This window comes from Oncorhynchus masou, chromosome 5 (assembly GCF_036934945.1).
Source record: "Oncorhynchus masou masou isolate Uvic2021 chromosome 5, UVic_Omas_1.1, whole genome shotgun sequence".
Lineage (NCBI taxonomy): Eukaryota > Metazoa > Chordata > Actinopteri > Salmoniformes > Salmonidae > Oncorhynchus > Oncorhynchus masou.
In genome coordinates this window covers 58,081,978-58,096,938 of record NC_088216.1, presented here as the reverse complement: position 1 = coordinate 58,096,938, position 14,961 = coordinate 58,081,978, and the positions used below count along the sequence as shown (strand labels likewise).

The 14,961-nt window shown below is 43.9% G+C and overlaps 1 protein-coding gene across 2 annotated transcripts in view; it reads right to left on the bottom strand.

Moving 5' to 3' along the window:
* LOC135539946 (collagen alpha-1(VII) chain-like) overlaps positions 1-14,961 on the bottom strand; it is a 97,071-nt gene that overhangs the window by 39,779 nt on the left and 42,331 nt on the right. For both annotated transcript variants that reach the window (XM_064966219.1, XM_064966218.1), the window contains 26 exons: positions 14,708-14,851; positions 14,340-14,515; positions 14,097-14,135; positions 13,926-13,952; positions 13,775-13,819; positions 13,495-13,608; positions 13,061-13,132; positions 12,594-12,629; positions 12,439-12,492; positions 12,259-12,333; positions 12,014-12,127; positions 8,722-8,748; positions 8,530-8,583; positions 8,318-8,389; positions 8,175-8,234; positions 7,186-7,221; positions 7,016-7,060; positions 6,885-6,920; positions 6,566-6,610; positions 6,328-6,363; positions 6,141-6,176; positions 5,937-5,969; positions 5,476-5,547; positions 5,199-5,258; positions 3,499-3,534; positions 3,237-3,317 (listed from right to left, as the gene is read on the bottom strand). In XM_064966219.1, coding sequence (XP_064822291.1) covers positions 3,237-3,317; positions 3,499-3,534; positions 5,199-5,258; positions 5,476-5,547; positions 5,937-5,969; positions 6,141-6,176; positions 6,328-6,363; positions 6,566-6,610; positions 6,885-6,920; positions 7,016-7,060; positions 7,186-7,221; positions 8,175-8,234; positions 8,318-8,389; positions 8,530-8,583; positions 8,722-8,748; positions 12,014-12,127; positions 12,259-12,333; positions 12,439-12,492; positions 12,594-12,629; positions 13,061-13,132; positions 13,495-13,608; positions 13,775-13,819; positions 13,926-13,952; positions 14,097-14,135; positions 14,340-14,515; positions 14,708-14,851 — 1,625 coding nt within the window. The remainder of the gene's footprint in view (positions 1-3,236; positions 3,318-3,498; positions 3,535-5,198; positions 5,259-5,475; positions 5,548-5,936; positions 5,970-6,140; positions 6,177-6,327; positions 6,364-6,565; positions 6,611-6,884; positions 6,921-7,015; positions 7,061-7,185; positions 7,222-8,174; positions 8,235-8,317; positions 8,390-8,529; positions 8,584-8,721; positions 8,749-12,013; positions 12,128-12,258; positions 12,334-12,438; positions 12,493-12,593; positions 12,630-13,060; positions 13,133-13,494; positions 13,609-13,774; positions 13,820-13,925; positions 13,953-14,096; positions 14,136-14,339; positions 14,516-14,707; positions 14,852-14,961) is intronic.

Genomic DNA, 14,961 nt, shown 5'->3' with positions numbered 1-14,961 from the left:
TCTGGACTGAGGGAAAGATGAACTGAGCAAATCCTTAATGAAGAGCGCTCAGGACATCAGACTGAGAAAAAAAGGTTCACCTACCAACAGGACAACAACCCTAAACACACAGCCAAGACAACGCAGGAGTGGCTTTGGGACAAGTATTGGAATGTCCTTGAGTGGCCCAGCCAGAGCCCGGACTTGAACCCAATTGAACATCTCTGGAGAGACCTGAAAATAGCTGTCCAGCGACGCTCCCCATCCAACCTGACAAAGCTTGAGAGGATCTGCAGAGAAGAATGGGAGAAACTCCCCAAATACAGGTGTGCCAAGCTTGTAGTGTCATACCCAAGAAGACTAGAGGCTGTAATCGCTGCCAAAGGTGCTTCAACAAAGTACTGAGTTAAGGGTCTGAATACTTAGGTAAATGTGATATTTCCGTTTTTTATTTGTCATAGATTTGCACAAATTTCAAAAAAAAAAACGTTTTTGCTTTGACATTATAGGGTATTGGGTGTAGATTGATGAGGGGAAAAAACGATTTAATACAATACTTTAGAATAAGGTTGTAACGTAACAAAATGTGGGAAAAAAGTCAAGGGGGTTTGAATAATTCCCGAATGCACTGTATACAGAAAAGAGATTGCAGTAGACATGAAATAGACTTAGTAGTAGTAGTAGTATTGTTTAGGTATTATTCCAAAAAGTAGTTGTAGTAATAGTCATTAGTGGTGATGTACCTCTAGTGTCATCAGGGTATGAGGGGGAGAGAGATAGAAAGAAAGCCTTATATGACTGGTTAGGTTATCGTTATATCATAACAACACTTACACAACAAAGAGGTCAGATTTAGACACACTGTATTAGTACAGTTATGAGTTGCACTGGAATGGCATTATGACATTCATTCCCTTTGTGGTACAGTCTTGAATAACATACTAATAGTTTAATTGTCACCAACCCATTCCTAGTCAATCACCAAACATTTCTGTGAAAAACCCAACGATAAAGCCTGCGTTGGTGGTAGATGCACTTGATTCAGCAGCCCTAGCATCAGGAAGGCAAATGTTCCCATTTTGAACCATTTCATGTAGAACTTCGCTTACCCTTGTCAGGCCCAGAGGGAAAGTCAAGTGCACTTATAGGCCTACCACTGGCCAATCAGATAGCTCAGATCACCGTGTCTGTACAGTTTCCTCGCACTATAGACTGTAAAAAGAAGCCTCGAACAGATTTGAAAACTTTTAAAACCATGACTAGAGAGAGACACAATGATAACAGCAAAGAGCTGCTGAGTTTACGAGTAAGTTCATGTTTCATTTGTTATTCAGCACTGCCAACACTTTGTTTGACGCAAAAAAAAATGTTGCCTGCATTACAGTTGGCTATATCGGTCCGTTAATACAGGATTAGTAAAGGCCCAGTGCACCACTTTGTTTGCCCGCACTACAGTCAGCTATATCGGTCCATTAATACAGGACTAGTAAAGGCCCAGTGCACTACTTTTGTAAGAATAAAAAAATAACTATATACATATATACAAAAATGTACATTCTAACTTTTCAGGGCCTGCTGCACCAACCTCAGCATCCCCACTTCCCATGGCTATGTTTAAGTTGTTATTATTGGCAGCTTGTGTCTTTTTTTATATCAAGGAATATTTCACTTTCTCTGGCCATAGGAGTAACAACATGAATTGGTGCATGAAGCAGAAATAATGCAGTTTGACTTAAGTTTTGCCATGAGCTAAAAGTCTGTCCCTTTTCTCATGGAGGAAGGGAGAGAGCCGGGACGGCGAGTCGGGTGAGAGGCAGCCTCACCGCTGTTCCCTCCCTCCCCTCAGACTGACCATCAGATGCAGGGCATCAGTCCAGCAAAAAAGCAATTTATTATGCTCACTCAGCTGTGCCTCACAAGTAATACAACAAACGATCTATTACCAGTGTGATCATATACCTACAATTTTGAAATATAATGTCAAAATGGTCTGAGAAGAACTATATTGGCAGTGCAATTCAAGCGTAGCCAAAATGCAGTGATAATATACAGTCGTGGCCAAAGGTTTTGAGAATGACACAAATATTAATTTTCACAAAGTTTTCTGCTTCAGTGTCTTTAGATATTTTCGTCAGATGTTACTATGGAATACTGAAGTATAATTACAAGCATTTCATAAGTGTCAAGGGCTTTTATTGACAATTACATGAAATTGATGCAAAGAGTCAATATTTGCAGTGTTGATCCTTCTTTTTCCAGACCTCTGCAATCCGCCCTGGCATGCTGTCAATTAACTTCTGGGCCACATCGTGACTGATGGCAGCCCATTCTTGCATAATCAATGCTTGGAGTTTGTCAGAATTTATGGATTTATGTTTGTCCACCCTCCTCTTGAGGATTGACCAAAAGTTCTCAATGGGATTAAGGTTCTTGGGAGTTTCCTGGCCATGGACCCAAAATATCGATGTTTTGATTCCCGAGCCACTTAGTTATCACTTTTGCCTTATGGCAAGGTGCTCCATCATGCTCGAAAAGGCATTGTTCGTCACCAAACTGTTCCTGGATGGTTGGGAGAAGTCAGCTGGTCCTTTTGTGGCAGGGCTGAAATGCAGTGCAAATGTTTTTTTTTGCAGTGTAAATTCAGTTCATTTGCATGGCAACGAGGGACTTTGCAAGTAATTGCAATTCATATGATCACTATTCATAACATTCTGGAGTATATGCAAATTGCCATCATACAAACTGAGGCAGCAGACTTTGTGAAAATTAATATTTGTGTCATTCTCAAAACTTTTGGCCACAACTGTATTGGTCCTGTAGCCTACTGCACGAACCTCATCACTGCAGAATTGTTTTTAATTGGTTAATGTTGCATAGGCTTACATTTTTGAAGTCATGTTTTTAAAGAAATCTGAGCGGTAGATCTCGGGTTGCATTTCGGCTCAGAAAGTGATTCTGGCTCAGAAAAGGTTGGTGACTACTGCTCTAGGTTGATTGAACTGGAGAAATAAAAGTGTAGACGTACAAAGGTAATGGGCCCAGTAGTGAAGAAGCAGAGTTTGAGAAAATACAATAGGTATAACATAACAGTAGTATAGTTATAACAGAGTAGTAGTATTAGAGTGATAACAGGTCGTTAGCGCAGTAAGTGACTACTATTGAAACAGGGATGATTTGCATTGGGTGCGTGATAGTATAACATGCAGGGATTTGGCAGAGGTGAAAAGCTCCAGGGTCGAATGGGTAGTGTCTCAGACCTCTTTCCCTGGGATGCCATTCTTTCCTGCGGGTCCGGCTCGTCCTGTCTCCCCTCTCTCTCCTGGTTCACCTGAATCTCCCTACAAAACCAATAAGAACACATCAGCTGGACACGACACAGTAGTTTTACTATGAGAAAGCTAAGAATTACTTACAATAATGTACAAGTTACTTTATGAGAAAGCAACACTGATGCAACAGAAATACTAAATAGAAGTTCAAATAAAAAAAGACAAAAGCAAGTCAAGGCAAGTGTCTCACCTTGATCCCCAGTCTTCCAGCTAAGCCAGAGAGTCCCTAAAGGGGAAAGATGTTTATAGACTGTCAGTCTGAGTATGTAGGACATGACCTACATGCTGAGCATCTTTCAGCAGCTACACAGGGAAGCTCAATGAATGATACATATGTTTTACAATATACCTTTGGCGGCTTTCTGCAGAGACAGTACCAGTCAAAAGTTGGGACACACCTACTCATTCAAGGGTTTTTCTTTCATTTGACTATTTTCTATATTGTAGAATAATAGTGAAGACATCAAAACTATGTTAAATAAATCAGAACGACAGATTTTTACCTTGGGGATTCGATCTAGCAAACTTTCGGTTACTGGCCCAACACTCTAACCACTAGGCTACCTACCACCCCTTCATGAGGTAGTCACCGGGAATGCATTTAAATTAACAGGTGTGCCTTGTTAAAAATGTATTTGTGGAATTTCTTTCCTTCTTAATGAGTTTAAACCAATCAGTTGTGTTGTGACAAGGTAGGGGTGGTATACAGAAGATAGCCCTATTTGGTAAAAGACCAAGTCCATATTATGACAAGAACAGCTCAAATAAGCAAAGAGAAATGGCAGTCCATTATTACTTCAAGACATGAAGGTCAGTCAATCCAGAAAATTTAAAGAACTTTAAAAGTTTCTTCAAGTGCAGTAAAAACCATCAAGCGCTATGATGAAACTGGCATTCAGGAGGACTGCCACAGGAAAGGAAGACCTAGAGTTACCTCTGCTGCAAAGGATATGTTCATTAGAGTTACCAGCCTCAGAAATTGCAGACCAAAAAAATGCTTTACAGAGTTCAAGTAACAGACACATCTCAACATCAACTGTTCAGAGGAGACTGCATGAATCAGGCCTTCATTGTCGAATTGCTGAAAAGAAACCACTACTAAAGGACTACAAGAATACAAGACTTGCTTGGGCCAAGAAACACGAGCAATGGACATTAGACTGGTGGAAATCTGTCCTTTGGTCTGAGTCCAAATCTGAGATTTTTGGTTCCAACCGCCATGTCTTTGTGAGACACAGAGTAGGTGAACTGATGATCTTGGCATGGAGCATGGAGGAGGAGGTGTGATGATGTGCGGGTGCTTTGCTGGTGACACGGTCAGTGATTTATTTAGAATTCAAGGCACACTTAACCAGCATGGCTACCACAGCATTCTGCAGCGATGCACCATACCATCTGGTTGCGCTGAGTGGGACTATCATTTGTTTTTCAACAGGACAATGATGCAATACACCTCCGGGCTATTTGACCAAGGACAGTGATGAAGTGCTGCATCAGATGACCTGGCTTCCACAATCATCTGACCTCAACTCAATTGAGATAGTTTGGGTTGAGTTGGACCGCAGTGACAGAAAAGCAGCCAACAAGTGTTCAGCATATGTGGGAATTCCTTCAAGAATGATGGAAAAGCATTCCAGGTGAAGCTGGTTGAGAATGCCAAGAGTGTGCAAAGCTGTCATCAAGGCAACGGGTGGCTACTTTGAAGAATCTCAAATATAAAATATATTTGATTTGTTTAACACTTTTTTGGTTACTACATGATTCCATATCTTATTTCATAGTTTTGATGTCTTCACTATTATTCTACAATATAGAAAACAAACTGTATATCAAGGAGATTTATAGCTTAGATAAAGACTGATAAATTATCACAGCTTCCTCTGAACTCACCCGATCCCCCTGCTCTCCTTTAGATCCAGCCTGGCCAGGAGAGCCAGTACCTGGGGAACCCTGGAAGAATGAAAGAGGAGAGAAATTAGAGAATGAGAGACGGTGAGGAACAGAAAGACAGATGAACAACATAAAACATTGATACCCGCTTGCATAGAGAACATCATTAAATCCCCTGTACACACACACATGCCAAGCACACACACACACCACCGAAGGGCATGGAGTGCCTGTTTCATGCAGCGCACCATCATGTAACCTGTGGGTACCAACTCACTTTTTCACCTTTCTGGGCTGGATCGCCCTTCTGGCCCCTGGGCCCCTCTGGACCTGGCAGACCCGGCTCACCCTGGGGAAAGAGAGGAGAGGGGGAAGAGAGAATGAGTCTATGGAGAATGTGTTGTAACTGTGTCCAGTACATCAACATATCAACCATTAATATGGAGATGGGAAGTATGGGCAGGGTAGCCTAGTGGTTAGAGCGTTGGACTAGTAACCGGAAGGTTGTGAGTTCAAACCCCCGAGCCGACAAGGTACAAATCTGTCGTTCTGCCCCTGAACAGGCAGTTAACCCACTGTTCCCAGGCCGTCATTGAAAATAAGAATGTGTTCTTAACTGACTTGCCTGGTTAAATAAAAGGTAAAAAATTAACTTGTAAGTCGCTCTGGATAAGAGCGTCTGCTAAATGACTTAAATGTAAATGTAAATGTATGAGGAAGTAAAAGTGGGAAACTTGCCTGTTCACCTTTCTTCCCACCTAATCCTGGCCCCTGGATGTGTAGAAATATACAAAAGGAGGAAATATCATTACATTGACCAATACTGATCTCTGCCTTTTCAATTAATGTAGAGAAGTACTTCCATAAAAATCCATAAAAATAAAACATATCGGTCCATCTAATTATGAGGCATCAAAATAAACCATGTATGAGGTGACTCACACTCCGGCCAGGTTCTCCTTTAGCGCCCTCACTGCCCTGGAGACAGACAGGTTAGGGTGTTTTTATCTGATGTTCATCTATTTTTAGTTGATGTCATTGTTCTGATTACATTACATAGTTCACTCATGTTTATTTTGTGGAGATTCAATTTAAATGATCAGAGTCAGACAGCCTGTATTAGCCTCACCTTCTCTCCTGGTAATCCACTGGTGCCAGGCAAACCCTGTGAGAAAGTCAACACACACTTACTCACATACACACACACATGACTCACACACTCACGCATTGTAATAAAATATCACAAATATCTAAAGACTGCATGCATCATCAAATCCTATAACTGAACAACATCAATCAATAGTGGTGGGTCACGATGTGAAGATGACTCAAATCATGTAGAGGTACAGTAAGACATGGTTACTCACCCTCAGGCCTGGAGCCCCTGTAGAGCCTGGCTGTCCACTCTCCCCCTGAAACACACAGCGCCACACTGTGGTCAGAACAACACACTGCATGACAACCCTCAGCAGGCATTTCCGATACCTGTGACCTTCATGCTAATACAAATGGATTCGGTTCAGTGTAGGAGTAAAAGTGAGCGAGCAAGGATAAGGATAAATACGAGTGAACACATGAAAACAAATGTGAAACTCCTATACTGTAGCTGTATAATATCTGGCGTCATGGTCACGAACAAGGTCACAGTGAAAAGAGGCATAACCAAATGCATGGTACTGTACTCACCCTCTCCGCTGCCAAGCCAGCAAGTCCTCTCTCCCCCTGGAAAGACAACACAGTCAGTTACAACCCACAGCAGACACACCAGTTTAACAGCAGCAGTCTAACTGGGTTAGAAGGGCTGTATCCATACTCACCCTGTCACCTTGTGATCCAGGCTCACCTGGCTGGCCCCGGTCCCCCTGAGAAGATAGAGAGAGCAGGGTCATCCATCCACCCAAACCCACCCAACCACCCAAATATACATTCTATCATACATTCTAGTCCCAAACATGGAGATTTGATTCAATGTTTTGCATTGTCTAACCTTGAGTCCAATGCTCCCAGCAGGCCCACGGGGACCCTAAAAAACACAAACGTGTTGGAATATGTTGTACATGACTTGAGTATGTCCTTCATTTTACAGTAAAAAGATATCTATGTACGCATGTATGTACTGTACAAAAGTATGTGGACACCCTTTCAAATTAGTGGATTTGGCTATTTCAGTCACACCCGTTCCTGACAGGTGTATAGAATTGAGCACACAGCCATATGATCTCCATAGACAAGCAGTGGCAGTAGAATGGCCTTACTGAAGAAAGAGCTCAGTGACTTTCAACGTGGCACCGTCATAGCATGCCACCTTTCCAACAAGTCAGTTCGTCAAATTTCTACCCAGCTAGAGCTGCCCCAGTCAACTGTAAGTGCTGTTATTGTGAAGTGGAAACGTCTAGAAGCAACAACGTCTCAGCCGCGAAGTGGTAGGACACACAAGCTCACAGAACGGGACTGGCGAGTGCTGAAGCACGTAGAGCGTAAAAATCGTCTGTCCTCAGTTGCAACACTCACTACCGAGTTCCAAACTGCCTCTGGAAGCAACATCAGCACAATAAATGTTCGTCGGGAGCTTCATGAAATGTGTTCCCATGGCCGAGCAGCTGCACACAAGCCTAAGGCCATTGGACTCTGGAGCACTTAAAAAGCGTTCTCTGGAGTGGTGGATCACACTTCACCATCTGGCAGTCCGTTTGGGTTTGGCGGATGCCAGGAGAACGCTACCTGCATAGTGCCAACTGTACAGTTTGGTGGAGTCGGAATAATGGTCTGGAGCTGTTTTTCAGGGTTTGGGCAAGGCCCCTTAGCTCCAGTGAAGGGAAATCTTAACACTACAGCATACACTGACATTCTAGTTGAGTCTGTGCTTCCAACATTGTGGCAACAGTTTGGGAAAGGACCTTTCCGGTAACAAAATGTGGAAAAAGTCAAGGGGTCTGAATACTTCCCGAATGCACTGTATGTAAATGTGTATCCTACCCGATCACCAGGCTCTCCTGCCTTCCCAGCCAGTCCTGGCAACCCCTCTGCACTCTCCCCCTGAAACATAAAAAACACTCAGTACACACGCATATACTGTACACACACAGGCGCACACACACAGGCACACACACAGTACCAACCTTGTCTCCTTTGGCTCCTTGTTGTCCTGTAGATCCTCTGAGACCCTGAGCTCCTGGGTTTCCATCAGACCCCTGAACACAACAAGATATGGTAAATAAGTCAGTTATGGTAACGCATCAAACCATAGATGTGTACAGTATAATTATCACCCCAGAGATCTGCAGGATACAAATGTAGGCACATATACAAAAAGACACACGCCAGAGCTTACCGGTGATCCCTTCTCTCCCTTCACAGCCAAGCCACTGCCCACTCCTGGAGGTCCCTGTCAGCAGGACAAACAGACACACAGACAGAGAGAGACAGATAACAGAGAGGTCACAATCATTATGCCCCATCATTCCTCCAGAGATGTATGCAATGAATCTACAAGACAAGCTAGGGATAGCCCTGTACGACTCACCCTCTCTCCGGTGCTGCCCTTGTCTCCCTAAAAGGAGAGAGGGAGAGGAAGAGAGCAAGAGAGAGAGAGAGAGAGAGAGAGAGAGAAATAGAGAGAGAGAGAGAGAGAGAGAGAGAGAGAGAGAGAGAGAGAGAGAGAGAGAGAGAGAGAGAGAAATGATTAGTGACTAAGCTTTGTAGTTTCGCAGACTCTACATCCCAGTATAGGAATACATTTGAATTCTAGACACACACCCACAGAAACACGCACGCAATGCCAGTGTACTGCACTATGACAAAACATCAAGGCCTCTCTAAGTCTAAAGATGCTGGTTGTCAAGGAAACTGATGGAAGGGCATGATCAGGTGGAAGATGAAAACATAAAGAGGATGATGACAGATATACTCAAAGGCAGAGAATGAAAAGAACCTAGAAATCTAAAATGTAATCCCACATTATCATATCACAACCATACTGTCGGGGGGTTACTCTTAGGGTGAAGATATATTTTACATGAGGAAGTAAAAGATATATGAACATCCCTCACAGCACTTCAACCATTCCAAGTTAGAACCATCTGAGAACTTTTGAAAAGGGGGCATGTTTTTGGGAGAAACTTGAATTGAACTTGAACTGATAAGGTGCCTGTTAGTGGTGCGCAGGTCAGCTGTTTGTTCACCGCCCACCCGCCCGCAATTGATAATACCATATCAGCAACCGCCCGACTATATGTGATCAAGTGAAATCTGAGGCCCTATAATTAGATACATGAAGCTTCTCTTCTGTCATTACGTTGCCCTTGAAGACTAAATAAACCCTTGCCCAACAGAATAATTGAATAGATCGATAGAATAAATGCTTCAATCTAGTTGACATCGGTACAATTTTCTCTGTCATCTTTAGCAGAACAAAGATGTTTAGGAACTTGGAAGAAAAGAAAATAAAGCAACCAAAAAAAACCTGAAAGGTTTCCTGCACAAAATGTCCAATTACATTAGTTTGACCAGTTGTAAGGGAAAAGAAAGTTGTGAAAAAGACCCAACATGTTTCTGATAAGATTTCAGTTTGGCATACTTTATGTGGTTGAAATACTATCAGCTTTTATGATAAAGACAGCACCTCTACAGATGCTACCTAACTGAGCATTGCATGTTCTCAAGATGCAGAAGAAAAATATATATATTTCTCCACTCCTCTTCCCAAGTACAAAACACAATATTTAATGACCCTAAACCCATCCGCCGTGCAGATATAACTGCGGGCACTGCGGGTTATGAGTCAACCCCCGCATCACTAGTGCCTGTGAAACGAGTAACAACTCTTTCACCTCAATGTGGCCATGTCAAATCAAATCAAATGTTATTTGTCACATGCTTTGTAAACAACAGGTGTACACTAACAGTGCAATGCTTAATTATGCCTCCTTATCCAACAATGCAGAGTTAAAGATAAAGAATAAAATAAAGATGTGATATGAGGAATAAATAGATGGATTAGCTGACAACATCAGGGAACCGATGCAAACGCTTTAATGGGGCAGAAGTTTGTATGTGTTGTGATTCCGGATGGCCAGCTAGCAACCAACAATGACAAGAAACTGCCATGTGGGGAATCGTAAGTGACTCGTTCCATCTAGTTTCATTTTGATCTTGATACTATGTCTTGTTTTGAGGTGTTTTGACTGATTTCATGTCAATGTTATATGGCAATAATTCACGAGCGAGCTAACCAACAACTGTAGTGATGTATTTGAATGACAACAAGTGCTTATTGTGCAAATGTATTTATGTTTTCAAAAAACATTGTTGACAAAATATAGTTTACATGTTGTCAACCATCTAAGCCAGGGGTAGGCAACCCTGGTCCTGGAGTGCTGCAGTTACTTCATGTTTTTGATTTAACTGACCTAGAAGACCAGGTGTGTTGAATTTAGGCAATCACTGAACTGATAAATTAGCTCAGTTGTTCATGTGTGGTGCCGAGTTGGAACAACATCCTACAGTACCAGAGGCACTCCAGAAACAGGGTTGCCTACCCCTTGATATAAGCTAAACCAGTTTGTTTTGCCCCATAGTTGCACAAACGTCAGTTTTGTTGCTGAACAACCAACCCATCTATACACAGTGAATAATGAATAGCAATAACATGCCTATATACAGGGACTACCTGTCAATGTGCATGATGCGTGGTAACTACATACATATTTTTAGTTTTTAATTAGGCAAGTCAGTTAAGAACAAATTCTTATTTACAACAATAGCCTAGGAACAGTGGGTTGACTGCCTTGTTCAGGGGCAGAACAACAGATTTTTACCTTGTCAGCTCAGGGATTCGATCTAGCAACCTTCCAGTTACTAGTCCAACGCGCCAACCACTTGGCTACCTGCCACCCCACATATAGGTAGGGTTAAAGTGACTAGGCAAGAGGATAGATAATAAAGAGTAGCAGCAGCGTATGTGGTGAGTGTGAAAGTGTGTGTGTACATGAGTGTTTGGCATCAGTATGCGTGTGTGAGTGTGTGTGTTGTGCTGTCAGTTTAAACATGTGTGAGTGTGTGGGTAGAGTCCAGTGTGTGTCAGTGTCAGTGCAAGAGAGCAAAAAAGGGTCCATACAGGTAGTCTGGGTATTTAGCTATTTAGCGGGTTTGTTCAGCAGCCTTAATATGGCTTGGGGGTAACCACTGTTCAGGGTCCTGTTGATTCCAGACTTGGTGCACTGGTACCGCTTGCCGTGCAGTAGCAGAGAGAAATGTTGGGTGGGTAGAGAAATGTTTTTGGGCCTTCCACCACCTGGTATAGACGTCCTGGATGGCAGGGAGCTCGGACCCAGTGATGTACTGAGCCGTACTCACCACACTCTGTAGCGCCTTGCGGTTGGGTGCCTTGCAGATGACTTACTAAGCAGTGATGCAGCCAGTCAAGATGCTCTCAATGGTGCAGCTGTAGAACTTTCTGAGGATCTGACGGCCCATGCCAAATCTTTTCAGCCTCCTGAAGGGGAAGAGGTGCTGTCGTGCCCTCTTCACAATTGTGTGGGTGTGTGTGGACAATGTTAATTCCTTAGTGATGTGAACACTGAGGAACCTGAAGCTCTCGACCCGCTCCACTACAGCAGCCCCATTGATGTGGATGGGGGCGTGCTCGCTCCTCCATTTCCTGTAGTCCACGAAAGGCCCTTACAGGTTATACAGGTTACAGGCTGCTGGTACCCCTCTGCTGGTACCCCTCTGCTGGTACTCATCTCGTTCTCCCCCCCCATGTGTTCTGTTACTAGTTACTGTGTCAAGGGCCAGACCTGACCAGGGTAACTGACCTTAATGGAGAGGCCGGGGGTGCCTGGTATCCCTGGGCGACCATCCTGTCCAGGGGTCCCTGCAGGTCCCACAAAGCCCTTGGCCCCATCATTCCCTGGACGCCCTAGGGTACCCTAGGTAACAGAGAGAACGTCATTCATCATCATTCAGAATTTATTAAACTGAAGAGAATATAACTTACCATCACACGTGTCTGTGTGTGTGTGTGTGTGTGTGTGTGTGTGTGTGTGTGTGTGTCTCTCACTGGTATTCCTGGGATCCCTGGTTCCCCTTTCCTCCCGGGCAGACCTCCTCCTGAAACAGCTGACCCTGGCTCACCCTGGAACAACACCAGAGAAACAGCTTTGTGAACATCCAACACACACACAGCAGATGGGATTACCTACAATAGTTCACAGAGGATAAAGAGATGTGCTGTACTCACCCTGTCGCCCCTGTCACCCTTTGTCCCTGGTGTTCCTGTAACCCCAGGATCACCCTGCCACAGAGAAAACATCAAACTTTATAATACAACAACACACACATAAAGACAAGATACAGTATAAACAGATCCCATTGGCGTTGCTGAGGAATACTCACAGGATCTCCTCTGACACCCGGTAGCCCCTGTGAACCCTGAAAAAGACAAAAGAGCAAAACATAAATAGCAAAAAATAAAACAATATTTTGTTAAACCACATCTATAGCAGGTGGGACCAATTCAGTGGCAATGTGGTTAGAGTGCCACCCTGAGATTGAAAGGTTGGGGGTTTGATCCCCAATCACTCCAAAAATGGGACAAGATGCCTCTCTGCTTGGCACTCAGCATTAAGGAGATGGATTGGGGCTAAGGCCCTGCGACAGCCTAGTGTCCTCTCCAGGGGATGTACTTGTACATCAAGCTGCCTGCCCCTATGGGCCATTCAGAAAAGGCTTATATACTTACAGCAGGTTGACCATCAACTACTTACAGTATAAGAACATCAGGATAAAAACCTATGTTATTGGCAAATTGATTTACACATTGTTATTGCCCCTGGCAGTAACTGTGGCCCCTGACTACTCACCTGCACACCTCCAGGGCCTGGGGTCCCTGGTCGCCCTGGCAACCCTGGATTCCCATCCAGACCAGGAAACCCCTGGAGAATAAACAACAGTAAATACAGCAATACAGATGTAGGATCTTAATTTGAGCCCATTTGCTACAGCAGGAAAATAATCCTACAGCAGGAAATTAATCCTACAGGAAATGTGGATTATAATGAACATACATGTTTGAAGATGTTGATACATTTTTAGTTGAAATCTGACATTTTAAAGTGGAAATTACAAACTTTAGAAACCTTTTTAAACCTCAGATACACTACAAGTTTGCATATCCTCAGCAACATTCTTAGCAACACAAGTGATCAAATTAAGATTCTACATCTGTTCACTACATCACTACAGCAGTACACTACAACAGTACAATTGTTGAGTGTAAGTGTTAATGTGTACTCACCCTCTCCCCCTTCTCCCCTCTGACCCCCACTGAGGGGTCCTCACTTCGGCCAGGCTGACCCTGTCGCCCCTCAGGCCCTCTGGGGCCCTCCCTGCCAGGCAAACCATCACGACCCTGGAAATCACACACACACACACACACACACACACACACACACACACACACACACACACACACACACACACACACACACACACACACACAATCTTAGTGGATGATACGTGGATGCTAATGTTTGAGCTATCAGTATTAGATCAGTAATCAGTGGTGAAAGACTCACAGGCTCTCCTTTGCGTCCGTCAGCACCGTCTCTTCCACTCTCTCCCTGTAACAGAGTAACTGATCAGGACATCTGACACAACTACTGACCATAGAGCTTCCAAGACAACATACAGTAACAGAAAATGCTATTAAAACAATTCAATTGTTACCTTTCCTCCTCGCTCCCCCCGGTCACCCTAGAGAGTAAAATGGACAGATATGAGAGATAGCAGGGCAAAGAGGGATGAAAAAGAGAGCACACAGAAGTTGAAAGGTGTGCTGAGAGTGTAATGATGGCTATGTGTGTGTGTGGATGGATGAGGTAAAGTACAGTAACTCACCCGAGGACACTGTACGGTACACTGCTCTGTCACTGGCCCCTGATATAGAAAACAGTAACATACACACTGAGACACAGAGCACTCCACCATATTGTTGTCACTGAGTCCCTGGAAATGATTCACTGACTGACCGGGAGAGGTTACATTGACAGCAAAATCATGGGATCTACAGCATGGTCTGACTTCTAATCTCTCTCTCTCTCTCACCTCCCCTCCCCACCAACTTTTCCTCTCTTATCTCACCACTCCCTCTGGTATCCTGGCGACGCCACACAGCAGGTCAGCCAGGTCGGCGTGTAGGGTGCCCAGCTGGGTGGCATCACGGGCATATAGAAGGTTCTGGGTGCTGCCATCTGTCACTGCCTGGCGCAGCTCCTCAGAGTCCGCCCTACCTATACCCACCGCCAGCACCGTCACTCCTGATACACACACACACACACAAAATATTGGGCATGTTTCTATTTATTGTTCAAAATGTTAGTTTTAAAACAGTGTGTAACAAGGGACTGTAGGTTAAAATTTACTGTAGAAAATTCCATTAGTAGAGATGTGCAGTTGCTGTATATGTGCTTGTGTGTTTAACGCTCTCAACACAGTCTGTGTGAGGCTACCTGAGGCTTTGACAACACTGGCTGGGACAGTGATGTTGTCGGAGGATTTTTCATCTGCAATGATCACCACCGCACCAGGGACTCTGGGTCTACGACCAGCTGTGGGGCTGAGAAGGAACTGTCTGGTGAACGTCATTGCCTGGCCTGCAGGGGGAGATATACATTTAAATATCACCATAGAGATGTATAGAGATCTCAACTTTGTATCTGTGCCATTATGGTATCTGTGACAGCATTGGAATCACCACTGAGGT